Source organism: Pholis gunnellus (genome assembly GCF_910591455.1).
Source record: "Pholis gunnellus genome assembly, chromosome: 1".
NCBI classification, from domain to species: Eukaryota; Metazoa; Chordata; class Actinopteri; order Perciformes; family Pholidae; genus Pholis; species Pholis gunnellus.
In genome coordinates, this window is record NC_136528.1 from 676442 (window position 1) to 698728 (window position 22287).

Here is a 22287-nt window from a genome sequence, read left to right on the forward strand (position 1 = left end):
CAGCGGGTTGATGGTTCGACTCCCTGACACACAAACGTCCCACTTCAGGTTAATGTGGTTAACACGTCTGAGCTGGTGTCTGTGTTTCAGTCGCAGCTGCTGGAGAGAGATCTGCAGCTGCTGCAGACGGAGCTGATGGAGGCGTCGCTCACCGACACGTCAGGACTCAGCTTCTTTGAACATTTCCACATCTCGCCCATCAAGGTGAGTTCAGGGTTTAAACCTCTTCTGGAAGTCTTAAAACTGTGTCGTCTGTCTCCAACATGAGTTTAATTATTTTCATCAGTCAGATACCAAATTCAACGTCATATTTCATATCTCTTTAGTTATGTTTCAGATCTCAGTTTATCTCTGTTATATTTCATATCTCTGTTGTTATATTTCATATCTCTGTTGTTTTATTTCATATCTTTGTTGTTATATTTCATATCTCAGTTGTTATATTTCATATCTCTGTTGTTATATTTCATATCTCTGTTATATTTCATATCTCTGTTGTTATATTTCATATCTCTGTTATATTTCATATCTCTGTTGTTATATTTCATATCTCTGTTGTTATATTTCATATCTCAGTTGTTATATTTCATATCTCTGTTGTTTTATTTCATATCTCTGTTATATTTCATATCTCAGTTGTTATATTTCATATCTCTGTTGTTATATTTCATATCTTTGTTGTTATATTTCATTTCTTTGTTGTTATATTTCATATCTCAGTTGTTATATTTCATATCTCAGTTGTTATATTTCATATCTCTGTTGTTATATTTCATATCTCAGTTGTTATATTTCATATCTCAGTTGTTATATTTCATATCTTTGTTGTTATATTTCATATCTCAGTTGTTATATTTCATATCTCAGTTATATTTCATATCTCAGTTGTTATATTTCATATCTTTGTTGTTATATTTCATATCTCAGTTGTTATATTTCATATCTCAGTTGTTATATTTCATATCTCAGTTGTTATATTTCATATCTTTGTTGTTATATTTCATATCTCAGTTGTTATATTTCATATCTTTGTTGTTATATTTCATATCTCAGTTGTTATATTTCATATCTCAGTTGTTATATTTCATATCTCTGTTGTTATATTTCATATCTCAGTTGTTATATTTCATATCTCAGTTGTTATATTTCATATCTCTGTTGTTATATTTCATATCTTTGTTGTTATATTTCATATCTCAGTTGTTATATTTCATATCTCAGTTGTTGTATTTCATATCTCTGTTGTTATATTTCATATCTCTGTTGTTATATTTCATATCTCAGTTGTTATATTTCATATCTCAGTTGTTATATTTCATATCTCAGTTGTTATATTTCATATCTCTGTTGTTATATTTCATATCTCAGTTGTTATATTTCATATCTCAGTTGTTATATTTCATATCTCAGTTGTTATATTTCATATCTCTGTTGTTATATTTCATATCTCAGTTGTTATATTTCATATCCTTGTTGTTATATTTCATATCTCAGTTGTTATATTTCATATCTCTGTTGTTATATTTCATATCTCTGTTGTTATATTTCATATCTCAGTTGTTATATTTCATATCTCAGTTGTTATATTTCATATCTCTGTTGTTATATTTCATATCTCAGTTGTTATATTTCATATCTCTGTTGTTATATTTCATATCTTTGTTGTTATATTTCATATCTTTGTTGTTATATTTCATATCTCAGTTGTTATATTTCATATCTCAGTTATATTTCATATCTCAGTTGTTATATTTCATATCTTTGTTGTTATATTTCATATCTCTGTTGTTATATTTCATATCTTTGTTGTTATATTTCATATCTTTGTTGTTATATTTCATATCTCAGTTGTTATATTTCATATCTCAGTTGTTATATTTCATATCTCTGTTGTTATATTTCATATCTCTGTTATATTTCATATCTCAGTTGTTATATTTCATATCTTTGTTGTTATATTTCATATCTTTGTTGTTATATTTCATATCTCAGTTGTTATATTTCATATCTCTGTTGTTATATTTCATATCTTTGTTGTTATATTTCATATCTCAGTTGTTATATTTCATATCTCTGTTGTTATATTTCATATCTCTGTTGTTATATTTCATATCTTTGTTGTTATATTTCATATCTTTGTTGTTATATTTCATATCTCAGTTGTTATATTTCATATCTCAGTTGTTATATTTCATATCTTTGTTGTTATATTTCATATCTCAGTTGTTATATTTCATATCTCAGTTGTTATATTTCATATCTCAGTTGTTATATTTCATATCTTTGTTGTTATATTTCATATCTTTGTTGTTATATTTCATATCTCTGTTGTTATATTTCATATCTCTGTTGTTATATTTCATATCTCTGTTGTTATATTTCATATCTTTGTTGTTATATTTCATATCTTTGTTGTTATATTTCATATCTCAGTTGTTATATTTCATATCTCTGTTGTTATATTTCATATCTTTGTTGTTATATTTCATATCTCTGTTGTTATATTTCATATCTTTGTTGTTATATTTCATATCTTTGTTGTTATATTTCATATCTCAGCTCCATCTCAGTTTGTCTCTGGGCTCCGGCGGTGAGGACTCGGCTCAGGAGACGGCGGCCCTTCAGTCTTTCAACCTGTTGCTGAAAAGTATCGGAGCCACGCTGACGGACGTCGATGACCTCATCTTCAAGTAAGACACTTCCTGCTTCTTTTGTTGTAAAGAGATGCATTCTGGGCCATAAAAGGACACCTTTAACATCAGATACGCCTCTTTGACCTCTGCGGCCGCAGGAAGAGGAATCATTTGTCAAAGCAGAGTTCAGTCTCCGTTTCTTCTTCCTCGTGTTTGATGTCTGTTTCTCGTCCTCGCTGTCAGACTGGCCTTCTTCGAGGTGAAGTACCAGTTTTACCGCAGAGACAAGCTGATGTGGGCCGTGGTTCGTCACTACAGTGAACAGGTAACCTCTTCTTCCCTTCCTCCTCCTCTTCCTCCTCCTGTGTTGGTTCTTCTTCTTGTTTAGTGGTGTTTCTATTTCTGTGTCCTGTTTTTACCAAATATCTAATGACAGAGATAAACTTATTTTACAGCGTTTTGTGTGTTCTTGTATAGATACACTTAAAGCAAACAATGTCCACTTAGAGTAACTTATGATCACATTATAATGCATTATAAAAACAATATAATGTATTGCAACTATTAGAATTATAATACACTTGCAGAAAGAATATCAGTGAATACTACATAAGTTACTATAAAATACTTTATAATATGTTGTAATTGTTATAAAGCGTTGTGAATATTTGAGTGCTTATATATGTAATTATACAGTGCTATAAAGGGATTATAACTCATTTTAAGTATGTTTATAATGCTTTATAGAAAGTGTAACCACTTACACGATCTGACACGCGTGCTGATCTTAAGATGAAAGATTCTTCTCGGATGTCTTCAGAACGTGTCGGCATGTCTCAACCGTCTTTCATCAGTGAAGCTAAAGTCTGATCGTCTAAACGATGAGAGGAGTCAAACTGTGACGTAAGACCGTTGGTGTTGTTTTCTGGCTGCAGTTCCTCAAGCAGATGTATGTTCTGGTTCTGGGTCTGGACGTCCTGGGGAACCCGTTTGGACTGATCCGAGGTCTGTCCGAGGGAGTGGAGGCCTTCTTCTACGAACCTTTCCAGGTAACGCAACACACTGTAACATAGAAACCAGTTTTTAAATCTTCAATCAGAAGTGGTGTTTTTGGTTATTTTTGCTGCTTTAATGAACCGACGGCTGCGTGTGTTCCTCAGGGAGCCGTTCAGGGTCCCGAGGAGTTTGCTGAAGGTTTCGTGATCGGAGTCCGCAGCCTGTTGGGTCACACAGTCGGTAAGAAACCAGAATCTTCTGTTATGTGTCTGGAGTTTCGTTCATGTGGTGACAGAGGAGTCGCTTCATTTCTCTTCATTTCTCTGGACTGAATCTTTTTATCGAGCTGTGGAAACTTCAAAGGAAACAACAAATTCAAAAAGTAAATAAATGTGGAGATGTGGAGTTCGAGAGAAGCAGATGCTGCTCATCTTCGCTGCAGGCTACGTTAGCTGCTACTAGCGTAGCACACCACAATCTACCACACAGCTGTCAGAGGGAGAGGTGCTTTGTGGGTAATGTAGGCGCCAGCTTTTGACCTGGAAGAAGAATGACTTCGCCTCTTTTTTTTCTGGTTCTGCTGTTTTTCTTTTCATTAAACTTTCATAAATATAATTTTTTTACCGTTTCCTCCTCTGGCTGTCCTGCAGGTGGCGCTGCAGGTATGGTTTCCAGGATCACGGGTTCGGTGGGTAAAGGTCTGGCAGCCATCACCATGGACAAAGAGTACCAGCAGAAACGACGAGAGGAGATCAACCGCCCGCCCAAAGACTTCGGAGAGAGTCTGGCTAAAGGAGGAAAAGGACTGCTGAAGGTCCTCAGAGACTCAAAGTGACACCAGTTAACAGTTTATCAGCTGATGTGAGGTCAGTAACACTTTGTGTCTCCACAGGGACTCGTGGGGGGAGTGACGGGCATCATCACCAAACCCGTGGAGGGTGAGTACTCAGATATATATACATATATATATATATATATATATATATATATATATAAAATACATAAATGTCTAGATATCACGCCAAGTCAATGTATCTACAGAGCAGTTCTAGTTCTAGTAATCTGATAATTAAAGGCTTTAAAACGGCCTTAAAAGACGGTTGATGTTGGACTGTAACGTTTGTTGTTGCATCTCTCGCTCATTCCTCAATCATTACATCATGATAACTTTTCTGTTCAATTTTGTTCATTTGCAATTAACGTGTTTGTAAAAAAAGATTTAAATACAACGTTATTGATCAAAGTAACAGGAAAACAAAAGAATAGTTTGCACAATTTAAAAAAATACACGAACAATAATAAAATATGATCACAGTGCAGGAAGAGGCAGAAAAGCCACCGGGCTTATTAGAAGCCTCCACCTATATAATAATAATAACACAAAATATTACCACGTGGATTATTACAAGATATAATATATAATAACAATATCATGTTATCAACAACAAAAGAAAGAAGATGTGATTGTGTGTGTGTGAGCGTAGGCTCGGTGTAACTTCATATTATAATGATCAAATATTGATATAATGAAAACAATAGCACAGGTTTATAAATACATAGATATGTAATATAGAGCAATATATGTTTGTCCTGGTTCAGACCTGCAGTAGAACCACAGTAGAACCACAGTAGAACCACAGTAGAACCTGCTGCTGACTCTGTGTGTCCGTAGGAGCGAAGAAGGAGGGAGCGGCGGGTTTCTTTAAGGGCATCGGTAAAGGTTTGGTGGGCGTGGTGGCTCGGCCGACGGGCGGCATCGTGGACATGGCCAGCAGCACCTTCCAGGGCATCCAGAGGTACGCAGCGCTCCACACAACACTTTCAGTCAACTTCCTGTGTCGTCTGTGTGCTTCACGTGTTCGCTGTCTCCTCTGTTCTTCTTCTTCTTCTTCTTCTTCTTGTCTGCTCACTAATTTTCACATGTTCTGCTTTTGTTTTCTGTCTGGTGTCGTTGTTTCCTGGAGTTTTGTTCTTTTCTTTTCGTGGGTTTTTTGTTGCGTGAGTATTTCACCTTGAGCACGTTAAAGCTGAGCTCCTTCTCCACTGCTCATGTCGAGTCATTACACTCATTGTGTGAGAGGTTCAGGGCCAGTTTACTGTAGTAGGACATGAGAGAGCTGAAGGAGAAGAGCTTCAACGTGCAGCAGTATTTGTGCATGTTTGTTGTCGTCCTGCAGCAGACAGACGGTAAGTCTCTGCATCGTGTCACAAACACAAACTTCATCCATCGTGTCCTAAAACCGATTCATGCTCTCATCGTCCATCGCTCTTAACACTGCTCCGAGCCCCGCCCCCTCTGGAAGCCCCACCCCCCTCCTCTGCTTGCTGCGGCATCGTGAGTCAAGAGGCCACGCCCCTGAGGAGTCACCTGACACTTAAATGAAATCCTAACGTTCACAAAATGTTCACATATCCGTCACGTCCAACGGTTCGAAGAATTCAGAGCTCACCGACGGAGAACAGCGGCGCGTTTGTGCGGACGCGTTTGTGCGGACGCGTTTGTACGCATTTATACTGACGCGTTTGTGCTTACGCGTTTATACTGACGCGTTTGTGCGGACGCGTTTGTGCGGACGCGTTTGTGCTTACGCGTTTATACTGACGCGTTTGTGCTTACGCGTTTATACTGACGCGTTTGTGCGGACGCGTTTGTGCGGACGCGTTTGTGCTTACGCGTTTATACTGACGCGTTTGTGCGGACGCGTTTGTGCGGACGCGTTTGTGCTTACGCGTTTATACGGACGCGTTTATACGGACGCGTTTATACTGACACGTTTATACTGACGCGTTTATACGGACGCGTTTGTACGCGTTTATACGGACGCGTTTGTGCTTACGCGTTTATACGGACGCGTTTATACGGACGCGTTTATACTGACACGTTTATACGGACGCGTTTATACTGACGCGTTTATACTGACGCGTTTGTGCTTACGCGTTTATACTGACGCGTTTGTGCTTACGCGTTTATACGGACGCGTTTGTGCTTACGCGTTTATACGGACGCGTTTATACGGACGCGTTTATACTGACGCGTTTATACTGACGCGTTTATACTGACGCGTTTGTACTGACGCGTTTGTACTGACGCGTTTATACTGACGCGTTTATACTGACGCGTTTATACTGACGCGTTTGTGCTTACGCGTTTATACTGACGCGTTTATACTGACGCGTTTATACTGACGCGTTTATACGGACGTGTTTGTGCGGAGCCCCGCTACTCTCTCAGAAACATTTGCGTGTTTGCCATTTTACCGCCTCCCGAAAAGTTGAATCAACCAATCAGCTTGAAGCGCAGGTTACCCATAACACCCTGCTCCGTGTAGATCCACTCAGTGTTTCATGTAAACATGATTCCAGCATCACCTGGTCTCTCCTCAGGGATTGGCTGACTGAATGATCACATGGTTCTGCCTGAGTTTGGAAACTTTCTGGTGAACACGATGACTAACAGCTGCAGCTTGTTTGTTTGTTTGTTTGTTTGTTTGTTGTGGAACTCCACAGAGATTAACTTAAAGCTGCATCAGAGAGTACTTTTACATATTTTGAATACCAAAAATATACATTTAACTTTGTGTAATTACGAGTAAATGCTACTACATACATGCAAGTACATTTAATAAATACATCCAAGTACTTGTAAATATCTGAAAATACATATGATTGCAAGTAATACTAGTCAATACATGCAAGTTTAACTTGTAGTATACTTGTAGAGATCTGTAATACTGTAAGAACATGTAACGAGCAGTCAATACTCCTGATTTACACTCCTACATACTCCTACATTTGTAAGTACATCTATATTGTAGTAAATATTTAGAAATACTAATGAGCACTTGTACTCATTGTGTAAACATGTGTTCAGATGTATAAATACTATAAGTACATGTAAATATATATATTAGTTAACATAATGGAATATATAGTATAATACTTGTAAATACATTTAAACACAGATACAGAAGAGGTAGAAATAAATAAATATTATAAACATATCAAATATTATTCCTGTAAATACTTCTTGTGTCATTCTGCACGGTGCTGTTACAGCGATGACATCATGTCATCGCTGACCTCATGGATCATTTGAGACAAAACTAATCTAACTAATATTTCAGTAAATCAGTCGTTGCCTAGACAACATGCTTCTGTCCCTAAAACATGTCCTCAGTGATCTTCACCCCCCCCCCCCCCCCCCCCCCCCCCCCCTCCCGTCACGTGACCTCCTTGAGTTCTTGATAACCTGTTGATCGTTACCGTTCCATGCTGTCCTGTAGAGGTCAAGAAAGGTGAGACGGAAGCTAACGGCATCGTGTGCACTGAACGTGAAACCGGCTTCGGTCTGAATGAGCTTCTGCTGTGATTTGTTTAATGATTGATAATAAATCAGCTTCTTTTTAACTGAAGTGTGTCGCTCAGAGTGAAAGATATCAACTTTCTGATCTGTTCTCAATGTGTTTAGTGTCCAAATGACTGTCACTCAACTGTAAACTGTGTGTGTGTGTGTGTGTGTGTATGTGTGTGATGTCAGAGTGGCGGAGTCGACAGAGGAAGTGACCAAACTGCGTCCGGTGCGTCTGATCCGGGAGGACGGGATCATCCGACCGTACGACCTCACGGAGTCGCAGGGTTTCGACCTTTTTCAGGTTTGATCACTTTCCCTCTTTTACTCTGTTTCTACAACACTGTGATGTCACTTCCTGAGAGGAAACGGACGCGATCTCTCACTCGGTCTAAAAAACGACCGCGCTGTGAGTCGATATAACATGAGATCAGTTAATGTTTTATTTTTAATCAAAAAACACACCACCATTAAATAAAAGCCTGTTATCTTAGTGGTCCATTGTACAGTAGTTAGGTTGGGGTACAATAGTCAGGGTACAATAGCTGGGATAGAGTAGTTGGGATAGAGTAGCTGGGATAGAGTAGTTGGGATAGAGTAGCTGGGATAGAGTAGTTGGGATAGAGTAGCTGGGATAGAGTAGCTGGGATAGAGTAGTTGGGATAGAGTAGTTGGGATAGAGTAGTTGGGATAGAGTAGTTGGGGTAGAGTAGTTGGGATAGAGTAGTTGGGGTAGAGTAGTTGGGATAGAGTAGTTGGGATAGAGTAGTTGGGATAGAGTAGTTGGGATAGAGTAGTTGGGATAGAGTAGTTGGGGTAGAGTAGTTGGGATAGAGTAGTTGGGGTAGAGTAGTTGGGATAGAGTAGCTGGGATAGAGTAGTTGGGATAGAGTAGTTGGGATAGAGTAGTTGGGATAGAGTAGTTGGGATAGAGTAGTTGGGGTAGAGTAGTTGGGATAGAGTAGTTGGGATAGAGTAGTTGGGGTAGAGTAGTTGGGATAGAGTAGCTGGGATAGAGTAGTTGGGATAGAGTAGTTGGGATAGAGTAGTTGGGATAGAGTAGTTGGGATAGAGTAGTTGGGGTAGAGTAGTTGGGATAGAGTAGCTGGGATAGAGTAGTTGGGATAGAGTAGTTGGGATAGAGTAGTTGGGATAGAGTAGCTGGGATAGAGTAGTTGGGATAGAGTAGTTGGGGTAGAGTAGTTGGGATAGAGTAGCTGGGATAGAGTAGTTGGGATAGAGTAGCTGGGATAGAGTAGCTGGGATAGAGTAGTTGGGATAGAGTAGTTGGGGTAGAGTAGTTGGGATAGAGTAGTTGGGGTAGAGTAGTTGGGATAGAGTAGTTGGGGTAGAGTAGTTGGGATAGAGTAGTTGGGATAGAGTAGTTGGGGTAGAGTAGTTGGGATAGAGTAGTTGGGGTAGAGTAGTTGGGATAGAGTAGCTGGGATAGAGTAGTTGGGATAGAGTAGCTGGGATAGAGTAGCTGGGATAGAGTAGTTGGGATAGAGTAGTTGGGGTAGAGTAGTTGGGATAGAGTAGTTGGGGTAGAGTAGCTGGGATAGAGTAGTTGGGATAGAGTAGTTGGGGTAGAGTAGTTGGGATAGAGTAGCTGGGATAGAGTAGTTGGGGTAGAATAGTTGGGGTAGAGTAGTTGGGGTAGAGTAGCTGGGATAGAGTAGTTGGGATAGAGTAGCTGGGATAGAGTAGTTGGGGTAGAATAGTTGGGGTAGAGTAGTTGGGGTACAGCAGTTGGGGTAGAGTATTCAGGGTATGTTGGCGGTTGGGGCAGTAATTAGTGTGCAGTAATCAGGTCTGGGTACAGTTCTCAGATGGACAGTAGTAGGGCGGAGGTAGTCAGGGACAGTTGTCAGGTTGTGGTGTAGTACTTGTGGTGTACTACTTGTGGTGTAGTACTTGTGGTGTAGTACCTGTGGTGTAGTACTTGTGGTGTAGTACTTGTGGTGTAGTACCTGTGGTGTAGTACTTGTGGTGTAGTACTTGTGGTGTAGTACTTGTGGTGTAGTACTTGTGGTGTAGTACCTGTGGTGTAGTACCTGTGGTGTAGTACTTGTGGTGTAGTACTTGTGGTTCAGGATTCAGGACCGTCATCAGGGTGTCGAGATACGGTTGGTGCGTGTTTCCCTTTAAGAGCGAGTGTTATAAAAACCATGATAACATTATAATACAAACAATACAGAAGAACAATCAGGTGAGTTTCTGTGGAGCAGCGTCGCCTTTAAACAACTAAGAATGTGTCTTCTTGGATTTTTCTTATTTCTGCCTTTAATTTGTTTCTTCTTCTTCTTCTTGTGTTTGTGTCACATGCAGCCTGATGAGGAATAAACAGGGTTTGAGTGGATCAACTTTATCATTCAAGTGCTTTTAAAGACGATAAACTAAATTCATTCAGTCTCAGAAAGGTTCAATGATTCATCCTGTAAATAATAATCCATTCATATTGTTCACTACACATTCATCTATAAATATCGTGCTGAGAACATTCAGGATTCTATGCACGCACAAACCTTTATTTATATATATAAATAAATATATATATATATATATATATATATATACATTATATATATAATGTGTATATATATATATATTTATTTATTATTTATATATATATAAATATAGAAATAAATAAATATATATATATTTATTTATAGATATTTTTGTATTTATATATATATATATATATATATATATTTTTTACATTTATATATATAAATATATATATATATATTTATTTATATATATATATTATTTATTTATATATATATATGTATTTATTTATTTATATATATATATTAGTTATTTATAAATATATATATAAATATATATATATATTTATTTATATATATATATATATTTTTTTTTTAATTATTTATATATATATAAATAAATATACATATATTTATTTATATATATTTTTGTATTTATATATATATATATATATATATATTTTTTTTTACATTTATATATATAAATATATATATATATATTTATTTATATATATTATTTATTTATATATATATTAGTTATTTATAAATATATATATTTATTTATATATATATTTATTTATATATATATATATATATATTTATTTATTTATATATATATTATTTATTTATATATATATATTTCATACCTCAAACATGTTTACTCTCAGCTCTGTTTGTTTGTTTTTTGTAAACATTTCTGCTTTTTATTTCTGAAATATTGAAGTAGTTTCTTTAATTTCTGTTAATGACCCGTTATAAATAAACCCGTTATAAACAGTTTGTATCATAGTTTTTGTTCATAACTATTCATAATTTAACTATTCAATATAAGAAGTTATTTTACTATGAAAGCTGTGATTGTTTTATCTCCAGTAGATCTTCTCAATATTTTTGTAAAAGGCTGCAGCATCACATGATGAGTTCACTCTAAACGTGTGTACATAAACATATATACATACATGTAATACTTCTGTCTTTGTGAGGACGTGTTCTCTGTCTACGTCTGAACTGCATGAACTCTGCTTTGTGTTGAGCTTTAACGTCTGTTAATAAAACGACTTCCTTCTTCACACGTTCACGCTCTTTGGTGTTGAAACTGGTTTTATTTCCAATGTGAGAAGCTCAGGGAGACGAAGCGAGAAGCTCAGGGAGACGAAGCGAGAAGCTCTGGGAGACGAAGTGAGAAGCTCAGGGAGACGAAGCGAGAAGCTCAGGGAGACGAAGCGAGAAGCTCAGGGAGACGAAGTGAGAAGCTCAGGGAGACGAAGCGAGAAGATCAGAGAGACGAAGCGAGAAGCTCAGGGAGACGAAGTGAGAAGCTCAGGGAGACGAAGTGAGAAGCTCAGAGAGACGACGCGAGAAGCTCAGGGAGACGACGCGAGAAGCTCAGAGAGACGAAGCGAGAAGCTCAGGGAGACGAAGTGAGAAGCTCAGAGAGACGACGCGAGAAGCTCAGGGAGACGAAGTGAGAAGCTCTGGGAGACGAAGTGAGAAGCTCTGGGAGACGAAGTGAGAAGCTCAGAGAGACGACGCGAGAAGCTCAGGGAGACGAAGTGAGAAGCTCTGGGAGACGAAGTGAGAAGCTCTGGGAGACGAAGTGAGAAGCTCTGGGAGACGAAGTGAGAAGCTCTGGGAGACGAAGTGAGAAGCTCTGGGAGACGAAGTGAGAAGCTCAGGGAGACGAAGTGAGAAGCTCAGAGAGACGACGTGAGAAGCTCAGGGAGACGACGCGAGAAGCTCAGGGAGACGAAGTGAGAAGCTCTGGGAGACGAAGTGAGAAGCTCTGGGAGACGAAGTGAGAAGCTCAGAGAGACGACGCGAGAAGCTCAGGGAGACGAAGTGAGAAGCTCTGGGAGACGAAGTGAGAAGCTCTGGGAGACGAAGTGAGAAGCTCTGGGAGACGAAGTGAGAAGCTCTGGGAGACGAAGTGAGAAGCTCAGAGAGACGACGTGAGAAGCTCAGGGAGACGACGCGAGAAGCTCAGAGAGACGACGCGAGAAGCTCTGGGAGACGAAGTGAGAAGCTCAGAGAGACGACGCGAGAAGCTCAGGGAGACGAAGTGAGAAGCTCAGGGAGACGACGTGAGAAGCTCAGGGAGACGAAGTGAGAAGCTCAGGGAGACGAAGTGAGAAGCTCAGGGAGACGACGTGAGAAGCTCAGGGAGACGAAGTGAGAAGCTCAGGGAGACGAAGTGAGAAGCTCAGGGAGACGACGCGAGAAGCTCAGGGAGACGAAGTGAGAAGCTCAGGGAGACGACGTGAGAAGCTCAGGGAGACGACGTGAGAAGCTCTGGGAGACGAAGTGAGAAGCTCAGGGAGACGAAGTGAGAAGCTCAGGGAGACGAAGTGAGAAGCTCAGGGAGACGACGCGAGAAGCTCTGGGAGACGAAGTGAGAAGCTCAGGTCGTCTCGTGCTCGTCGTGGTTCGGTGGACTCACGTGTGTTTGTCTCTGCAGCGCTCTCAGGTCAAACAGCTGGAGGGGGAAGTGTTCAGAGATCACCTTCTGTATCCTGGACACCGGAAGACCAACATCATCATCACCAACAGGTCCACTTCCTCACAAAGACTCTGTGTGTGTTGTTGTTCTCCGCTGTTCTTCATTGTTGTTGTTGTTGTTGTTGTGTAGGAGGGTTTTGTGCGTGAAGGAGATCGACTTCGTGGGTCACTTCAACAGAGAGTGGGAGTGTTTGTTTGAGAACTTCTACCGACCTCCAGCTGTGACGGGGTCAGAGCTGAAGATCTACTGCAAGGTACCGTCTGTCTGTCTGTCTGTCTGCCTGTCTCACTCTCTGTCTCACTGTCTCCCTCCCTCCCTGTCTCACTGACTGTCTCTCTGTCTGTCTGTCTGTCTGTCTGTCTGTCTGTCTGTCTGTCTGTCTGTCTGTCTGTCTGTCTCACTCTCTGTCTCACTCTCTGTCTCACTGCCTGTCTCTCTGCCTGTCTGTCTGTCTGTCTGTCTGTCTGTCTGTCTGTCTGTCTGTCTGTCTCACTCTCTGTCTCACTCTCTGTCTCACTGCCTGTCTCTCTGCCTGTCTGTCTCTCTGTCTGTCTGTCTGTCTGTCTGTCTCTCTCTCTGTCTGTCTGTCTGTCTGTCTCTCTGCCTGTCTGTCTCTCTGTCTGTCTGTCTGTCTGTCTGTCTCTCTCTCTGTCTGTCTGTCTGTCTGTCTGTCTCAGGAGCAGCAGATGTTGAAGTTGCCAAAGAGAGACGGTCATGAGTCTGTGAGGAACGTTGAGCTCAGAGACACAATCACTGCTCAGGTAATGATGATATGAATATTCATAACACACTGAACGCTACTGAGCGCGTGCAGCGAGACGCACCTTTATGTTTCACCTGGTTGCCGTGGTTACCTACAGAAGCTGCAGGCGGCCATATCCGACGCTCAGGCGGCGCAGCGGCAGCACCGCATGGCGAGACAGAAGTCGCAGCGCTTCCTCAAGGCCAGCAACAAGCAGTGATGTCACTTCCTGTTTCCTGAACTTCATGACGTGTCACTAATGAGATGCAAAGGAAACATTTACATAAACATGTTTATTCAGCGGCGGAGATGAGTTTTAGTTTCTTTCTTTAAACTGTCGTCAGTTGGAATCCGTCCAAAGAGCTGAGTCAGCAGGGTTGTGGGTTTGATTGCCACTGGACGCTCTTATTTTGAAGGTATACAAAGCCACGCTGCTGTGAGGCATTCTGGGTAAAGATCCTTCAGCACATGGTGGCTGGGGTCATGTGACCGGTATTGAATGTAATTAATCAATCAATCGTCCTCTTCGTCATTACTTGAATCTAAATTCTAAACATGAATGTGGAGACGAGTCGACTTATCTTGACCTTTATTTTGATATATTCTTATTTTATTTTGATAGGGGTCTCTTTAGAGGGGGTATTTTCCCCTGCAGTTTGCCTGCAGGCTGCACTAGGTTGGGGTATTTTTCCCTGCAGTTTGACTGCAGGCTGCACTGTCACATGTTTGAGGATGAAGCCATAAAAACAACATGTTGCACTAAACAAATATTTACAGCAATCTAGTTGTTGATGATGATGATGATGATGAAGAAGAATGTTTGCTGGAGTTTATCTTCAGAGAAATAAACAAAAAGAGAATAAAAGATTTAAAGATTTGGACTCTGTTCAGTTAGATTCCTTCATCGATCAGTGAACCCGAGGACGTAATAGTTTACATGCTCACTTGTATTTTTATCATCTGAAATCTGTTTTTGTCTTCATTTTCATGTTGATGATGTATAACCTGAATAAATGTCTGTGAAGATAAACTGACGTCTGCTGGACTGGTTGTTTCAGCTGATCACAGAACAGCTTGAGCTTTAAAGGGACAGTCTCACTAACGTCGTGAATATTTACTGTTTACTTCCATTCTGTGAGCAGAATAAACCATCTGCTGTCATTGACGGTTTAGATTCATGGATTAGTTGAATCTCTTGTTTTAAAGCAGCTCGTCTCAGAATGAATTAACACTAAATCATAAAGTATTATAGTTTGGACAGACAGACGGTTCTTTGTGCAGCTTTAACATTTCAAACCTCTTTAAATGAATAATAGATTCATAATAATAATAACACCTGAATCTGTCACATGAAATGATAGTTCTGTGTTCATCATACTGGTGCTGCAGGTTTATGAGCGTGAGCGTGTCCTGTTTGTCTCGACTCGTTTCAGACTGAAGCTTCATTCATGAGCTGGTTTGAACATCTGCTGCTCAGGTTCAGTGTTTTAAAGTGTTGTAACTGAGCCGAAGTCCACCCACCACCGTCTGACCTGAACGCCTCAGCAGAGCGCTGAGGAGCTGAGGGACGAAGCCACGACAGCGAGCTGCAGAGACGTGGTGGTGATGTGGCACGAGGCCCTGCTTCCTCCTGCCCCCCCCCCCCCCCCCCCCTCTCTGTTTCCAGTGCAACTGAAGCATGAAAACACGTGGCGTTAGCGAGCTAACGTTAGCGAGCTAGCTAGTCAGCCGCTAAACGAGTGAAATTGTAACACCTTCACTCTTCATCGACACACTCTTGTCTCTCAGCGGATTCACATTTCTCCAGATATAACCGGTCATTATATCACCGATTCACCAGATGTGCTGCTGATTTAAAACCATAGAAGAAGAGGCTGTTGTCTCTCTCTCAGGTGATGAAGGTTCAGGACGTCTGTCAGCTGATTGAAGCTCAGCCCATCCTGCCTCCACAGAAACACAAACAGATTTACGGTTTCCTGACAACATGTTGATGACTTCCTGTTCCTGCTGCACAGCTGAGACCGGAGGCGAGGACTCGTCACGTGTCTGCAGGTCGTCGTGTGTTATCGGTTACTGACGAGTGAAGGTCGGTTTGAAGGACACGTGTGTTATGCAACAAGGTCGAATATGAAACAAGAAGAACAATGAAGAACAAAAGGATCTTTATTAAAACACGTGAGAACAGAAGAAAGGAAAGAAAGAGATTTAACAAACAATGAAAGAAAAGAAGATCAAAGAAAACCAAGAACTTATGAAATAATGTCAAACAAGAAAAGGAGAAAATATGAAGAAAGATGAGGCGATTAAACTTAACTTAATACATTTATTCTGAAGTCCTGATTTACATAAATTAAATATAAATATAAAGAAAATAAAAATAGGAGGAAGTAAAGAAAAGAACCTGTTAAGAACATAAAATGTTAAAAAGACATTTTTAAATAGTGTATAAATAACTTCTGTGATGATCAGGTCACATGATCACATCAATGTATATTTGTGTATAAACCGTACCACAGAAGAAGATATGAAGCGATCCTGTCGGTACAGGAGGAAATAATCATCACCTGTGAGAGAGCAGCAGGTGAACTCACCTGTGATCTGGAACAACACCGGAGCTGCAATCAATCAGCGCTGGAGGACGGAGACGGGTCGTTAAACAAAAACAACGTAGACGGATGTAGTTCTATTAAAAAGTAAGAAACATCAACAGGAATCCAGAAGAATCTCAAGTTATCAGACGGTGAAGTTAAGAGAAGGAGAAGTGATGAGTTCCCTCAACAATATCTAAACTAGAACACAGAATTCATCTCCAACCATTAAAGTCCCGCAGAGACGCCTGGAACGATGTCAGTCACAGATCTTTACCAGGTTCATTCAACGTCTCTCTACACCTCCTCCAGGAGTCCTGGAACCTGTTCAAGGAGCTCCAGGTCTGAGGGTTTGAGAGCAAAGAAAATAAAACTCAGAGAACAAATAACTGAATAATATCTGAGTAACATTTAACTAATTAAACTCGTCTGTTTGTTTCTCTCCTGTTTCATCTTCAACAGAATTTAAATTGAACTTCTTCTCTGTGTTCATCAACTCATATTGTGGTTTTAGATCCTCGTTTAGCTGAGAACATGCTCCTCAAGGATCCTGGAAAAAATCCCACAAACCGTCCTGGATCGTCCTTAAAACCTTCAGAGACTGAGAGACCTCTGAAACGACCTTGAAGACCTTTTGAATACCGTTGAACCGTTCAAGAACCTCCTCAATGAATCCTGGAAATCCGTCCTGTAGGTCCTGGAATCCTGGAGGACCTGGAGGTTCTGGAGGATCTATAGGACCTGGAGGTACTAGAGGTCCTGCAGGTCCTGGAGTCCTGGAGGTTCTGGAGGACCTGGAGGTTCTCGTGTGTTCACAGCAGAGATGCGTTCACTGACCTGCTGAGGCCTCATGTGTTCACAGCAGAGATGCGTTCACTGACCTGCTGAGGCCTCGTGTGTTTACAGCAGAGATGCGTTCACTGACCTGCTGAGGCGTTACAGCAGAGATGCGTTCACTGACCTGCTGAGGCGTTACAGCAGAGATGCGTTCACTGACCTGCTGAGGCGTTACAGCAGAGATGCGTTCACTGACCTGCTGAGGCCTCGTGTGTTTACAGCAGAGATGCGTTCACTGACCTGCTGAGGCCTCGTGTGTTTACAGCAGAGATGCGTTCACTGACCTGCTGAGGCCTCGTGTGTTTACAGCAGAGATGCGTTCACTGACCTGCTGAGGCCTCATGTGTTCACAGCAGAGATGCGTTCACTGACCTGCTGAGGCCTCATGTGTTCACAGCAGAGATGCGTTCACTGACCTGCTGAGGCCTCATGTGTTCACAGCAGAGATGCGTTCACTGACCTGCTGAGGCCTCATGTGTTTACAGCAGAGATGCGTTCCCTGTAATCAGAGTCTGAGCGTTGGTTAGTGTCACAGAGCTTCCTGTTTACTTCATCAGCCTCTGTTCTTCTTCTGCTCTTCAGAGTTCAGTCTGACTCACAGTTTCCCTCCTTTAGACTCCGAAGCGGCTTCATGTTTCAGATTATTGTTGGGTCAGTGAAGGTAACACGAGCACGACGTGTGCATCTCCTTTATTTTATTTCATTTATTTACATGGATGTTCTGTCCCCAACTGTTATTGTGGCCCCTCCCCCAACCCCTGCAGTCTGATACATTTCCTGTTTCTTAAAAAAATAAAAAATATTATTTGAGTTATCGCTCAACTAAATGAATTTCCTTGTAAAGGAAAATGTTGTTTTTTTGGTGCTTAAAAAGTTCCATCACACAATCAGAGTTAAAATAGTGTTTAGTATTGTTAAAATAATGTTTAATAATGTTTAATAATGTTTAATAATGTTTAATGATGTTTGATAACGTTTAATAACGTTTAATAATGTTTATTAACGTTTAATAATGTTTAATAATGTTTAATAATGTTTAATAACGTTTAATAATGTTTAATAATGTTAAAATAGTGTTTAATATTGTTAAAATAACGTTTAATAACGTTTAATAATGTTTAACAATGTTAAAATGATGTTTAATAATGTTAAACTGTTTCCTGCAGTGATTCTTACTGTTACAGGAAGTGATATTTAAAGAAAGACCAGAACTACAAACCTTTATCTCTTATTGTGTGTTGGGACAGATGGTCTATTTGACCTTTAACTTAAACCAGTGCAACACACACGAGTGCTGTTTTACTGTCTGGCTGCAGCGTTTTTATCTTTTCAACGTGCTCCCTGTTGTTCGTGCTGCAGCTTTTTATTGCTGCGTAAACTCGAGTTTAACAGGAGAACGTTTGAACAGCAGCAGTGAGTCACAGTGTTTGTTCTCCGCTGGAGGTTCTGCTCATTAAATCAGATCTGTGGAGGAAGGAAACCTCCTCACACACGTTCAGGATCAGAACCAGAACCTGGAGATCATTTTCACTCTTTTATGAGCCTCTCGACGTTCTCTCAGCGTTCTCTCACTGTTCTCTCAGTGTTCTCTCAGTGTTCTCTCAGTGTTCTCTCAGCGTTCTCTCACTGTTCTCTCACTGTTCTCTCAGTGTTCTCTCAGTGTTCTCTCACTGTTCTCTCACTGTTCTCTCAGTGTTCTCTCACTGTTCTCTCACTGTTCTCTCAGTGTTCTCTCACTGTTCTCTCAGTGTTCTCTCAGTGTTCTCTCACTGTTCTCTCACTGTTCTCTCAGTGTTCTCTCACTGTTCTCTCAGTGTTCTCTCAGTGTTCTCTCACTGTTCTCTCACTGTTCTCTCACTGTTCTCTCAGTGTTCTCTCACTGTTCTCTCACTGTTCTCTCAGTGTTCTCTCAGTGTTCTCTCACTGTTCTCTCACTGTTCTCTCAGTGTTCTCTCACTGTTCTCTCAGTGTTCTCTCAGTGTTCTCTCAGCGTTCTCTCGGCGTTCTCTCACTGTTCTCTCAGTGTTCTCTCAGTGTTCTCTCAGTGTTCTCTCACTGTTCTCTCAGTGTTCTCTCAGTGTTCTCTCAGTGTTCTCTCAGTGTTCTCTCAGTGTTCTCTCAGCGTTCTCTCGGCGTTCTCTCACTGTTCTCTCACTGTTCTCTCACTGTTCTCTCAGTGTTCTCTCACTGTTCTCTCAGTGTTCTCTCAGTGTTCTCTCAGCGTTCTCTCGGCGTTCTCTCACTGTTCTCTCAGTGTTCTCTCAGTGTTCTCTCAGTGTTCTCTCACTGTTCTCTGTTCTGATGGGTGTGTTTGAGTTCGTCCTACTAACCAGTAAACATGGTTGTGGAAGACACATTGGCTCAGAGTTTGCTGGCTATGAGTCCTGAATGGATTTATAATGTGGTAGAAACACAGTCAGGCTGTGTGAGGGGGAGGAGGAGGAGGAGGAGGAGGAGGAGGAGGAGGAGGAGGAGGAGGAGGAGGAGGAGGAGGGGGGGGGGGGGGAGGAGGAGGAGGAGGAGGAGGAGGAGGAGGAGGAGGAGGAGGAGGAGGAGGAGGGGGGGGGGGGGGGGGAGGAGGAGGAGGAGGAGGAGGAGGAGGAGGGGGAGGACGATGGGGGGGTGTAATGACTTCCAGCTGCCTGAGGCCGAGCAGAGGAGGATGTTTGATTTCTACACAGTCAGGAACAGAAACTGTGACCTGTGTGTCGAACATTTTAACTTCTGAAGTTTGACTGAATTCTTCTTCATCAAACGTTTTCAGATATTAAGATGAAAGACATGAAGTGGACTCTGAGTAAAGATCATTGTGTGTAACTCACACTTGACTCTTCAGTGAGGTAGTTTGGTTGTTGTGGTGATGAGGTGATGATGTCAGAGTGTTGATCTGATGTAATCAACAGAAGATGATAATTATTCACATCCTTCCAACACGTTCCCACTATACACAGAACAATAACAAGTATCATGAAGTAAAGGAACTGAATCTCTTTCATGTGTCTGGAGCTGATGATGATGATGATGATGATGATGAAGACGATCTTCTCCGTCGCTCTCTGGTTCAGCAGCTCTGTGATTCGGTTCTTTGGGATCTTTCCTCCACCTGAACTCCAGCGAGCAGCGTTCCTCTGTGTGGAAAGAAAAGAAAAGATCCTGAAGGAAGTCAAATAAACAAAAGAGGGAGAGGAGGGAGAGAGTGGGGGAGGTTACAGAGCAGAGCAGAAAAAAGCAGAGCAAGGGTTAACCCGGCCCCCAGGTATGCCCCCCCCCCCCCCCCCCCACGGTTAGTGAGTCTAGATGGACCGTCCTGCTGCAGACTCAGACTAAATATAAAACTGTTTCTGTTTAAAGACGATCAGCTTGAACCGGATCAACACGTCCACAGAAACCTGCAGCTGACTGAGAATCCATAAACACCTCCGAGTGTTCAGAGGAAACCTCAGACCTCCTCAAAACCAAGTCCGCAGAGCTCCCGATCCACATGCTGGACCTCGTTAGAGGCCGTTGATCCATCATCATCAGGGAGCACGAGACCACGTAGACTGAGTCCTAATTAACCCTGTTTTTATATATTTAGACATTACAAAAAAAATAAAGAAAAATAGGACAAGAGCGTCTAAAACGTGTGAACGTTGAATGATTGATGATGTTGGAGGCGTCCGGTTTGAGGTCCAGCAGTTCTATTTTATGCCGCTCTATATAATACTACTACTATATAATACTACTACTATATAATACTACTACTATATAATACTCTATAGATGAAGCTACACCACCATGAGTGAAATAGTGAGTAAACATCAGTATTAATATTCTAACAATACTTCAAAGATTGGGTTTTTCTACAGAGTCGTTCTTAACGCCTGCTGACGGGTTTGATTCTCAAAAAAATCCAACAATTTACAGCACACAGGTTCCCCAGAACCTCCTTCAGACCCAGATCCTCCAGCAGAGACCGGTCCACCGTGGACAGACCCAGATCCGGAGCTCCAAGAGGGAGGAGGAGAGCTCAGCTCCCGGCAGCAGCAGCGTCTCCTCCTCCTCCTCCTCCAGGAGCAGAGCTTCTCCTCTCTGCTGGAGACCCAGGACGTATTGCTGGACCCGCTGGAGGGAAGGGAGGCACAGGAGAACCAGAACCAGGACTGAGAGGAGCAGACTGTCAGACCTGCTTCAGTAAAATGAGTTTTTCTAAAGAGAGTCTGGAGCTCAGAGACTCTACAGCTTCAGTCCACAGGAACCAACAGAACCAACAGAACCAACAGAACCAACAGAACCAACAGAACCATCGTAGAAGCTTTAAACGTTTTCACTGCAAGACTTTTTTTTCAAGTAAAGATCTGAATACCTCCCCTGCAGCTGAGGATGTTCATGTTCCTCTCTGTCATTATCCTCCCCTCCTCCCCTCCTCCCCTCCTTCCCTCCTCCCCTCCTCCCCTCCTCCCCTCCTCCCCTCCTCCCCTCCTTCCCTCCTCCCCTCCTCCCCTCTTCCCCTCCTCCCCTCCTCCCCTCCTTCCCTCCTCCCCTCCTCCCCTCCTCCCCTCCTCCCCTCCTCCCCTCCTACTGAAATACATCTGTCAGTCAGGCAGAAATGTTTCCAGCTCCGCTGATGAACTTCGGTTCCTCTGTGGTGGTCTCTCGTCCAAGTGAAGCCCTGAATTCTTGACCCACTTTCCAGCGAGCACATTCCCAAACATTCCTAAAAACCTGTGATTGATATCAGTCAGCATTGAATCTGAAGCGACGCTTCAGACTGAAGGTGTTCCGCTGAATCACAACATCTGTTCTGGTCCTCGGTGCTCTGCAGAAACACAAGAAATGATTTGTGTGAATCGTTCATCGGCAGTAAAAGATGCAGGTTCTTCTTCTCTGCTTAAAAAAGGAGACCAGAGGTGCTGCAGGTGTCGGGTGTCACTGCTCGGCCTCCTGGGAACATTTAAACCAGGCCGTCAGGAAGGTACCGCGCTGTGAGGAGCTAAGTGGACTGCCAGAAAGGAACCAGGTTTCCTGAATGAAGCCGGGCTGCTGAGAAGAACCGGGCTGCTCGAGACCAGCTGCAGAAAGGATATAACGGCAACGCAAAGGAACCCTGCTGCAGCAATAGAACCGGGTCGAAGGAATAGAACCAGCCTATTGGAATAG

General features: G+C 41.7%; 1 protein-coding gene across 2 annotated transcripts in view; it reads left to right on the forward strand.

Moving 5' to 3' along the window:
- vps13c (vacuolar protein sorting 13 homolog C) overlaps positions 1-14747 on the forward strand; it is a 57767-nt gene extending 43020 nt beyond the window's left edge. For both annotated transcript variants that reach the window (XM_079162391.1, XM_079162392.1), the window contains 13 exons: positions 91-204; positions 2560-2690; positions 2877-2958; positions 3569-3682; positions 3794-3869; positions 4280-4443; positions 4522-4567; positions 5302-5425; positions 8167-8281; positions 12940-13031; positions 13111-13234; positions 13659-13742; positions 13842-14747. In XM_079162391.1, the coding sequence (XP_079018517.1) occupies positions 91-204; positions 2560-2690; positions 2877-2958; positions 3569-3682; positions 3794-3869; positions 4280-4443; positions 4522-4567; positions 5302-5425; positions 8167-8281; positions 12940-13031; positions 13111-13234; positions 13659-13742; positions 13842-13943 (1368 nt within the window). In that variant the 3' untranslated portion in view covers positions 13944-14747. The remainder of the gene's footprint in view (positions 1-90; positions 205-2559; positions 2691-2876; positions 2959-3568; positions 3683-3793; positions 3870-4279; positions 4444-4521; positions 4568-5301; positions 5426-8166; positions 8282-12939; positions 13032-13110; positions 13235-13658; positions 13743-13841) is intronic.
- Positions 14748-22287: the final 7540 nt, after the last annotated feature.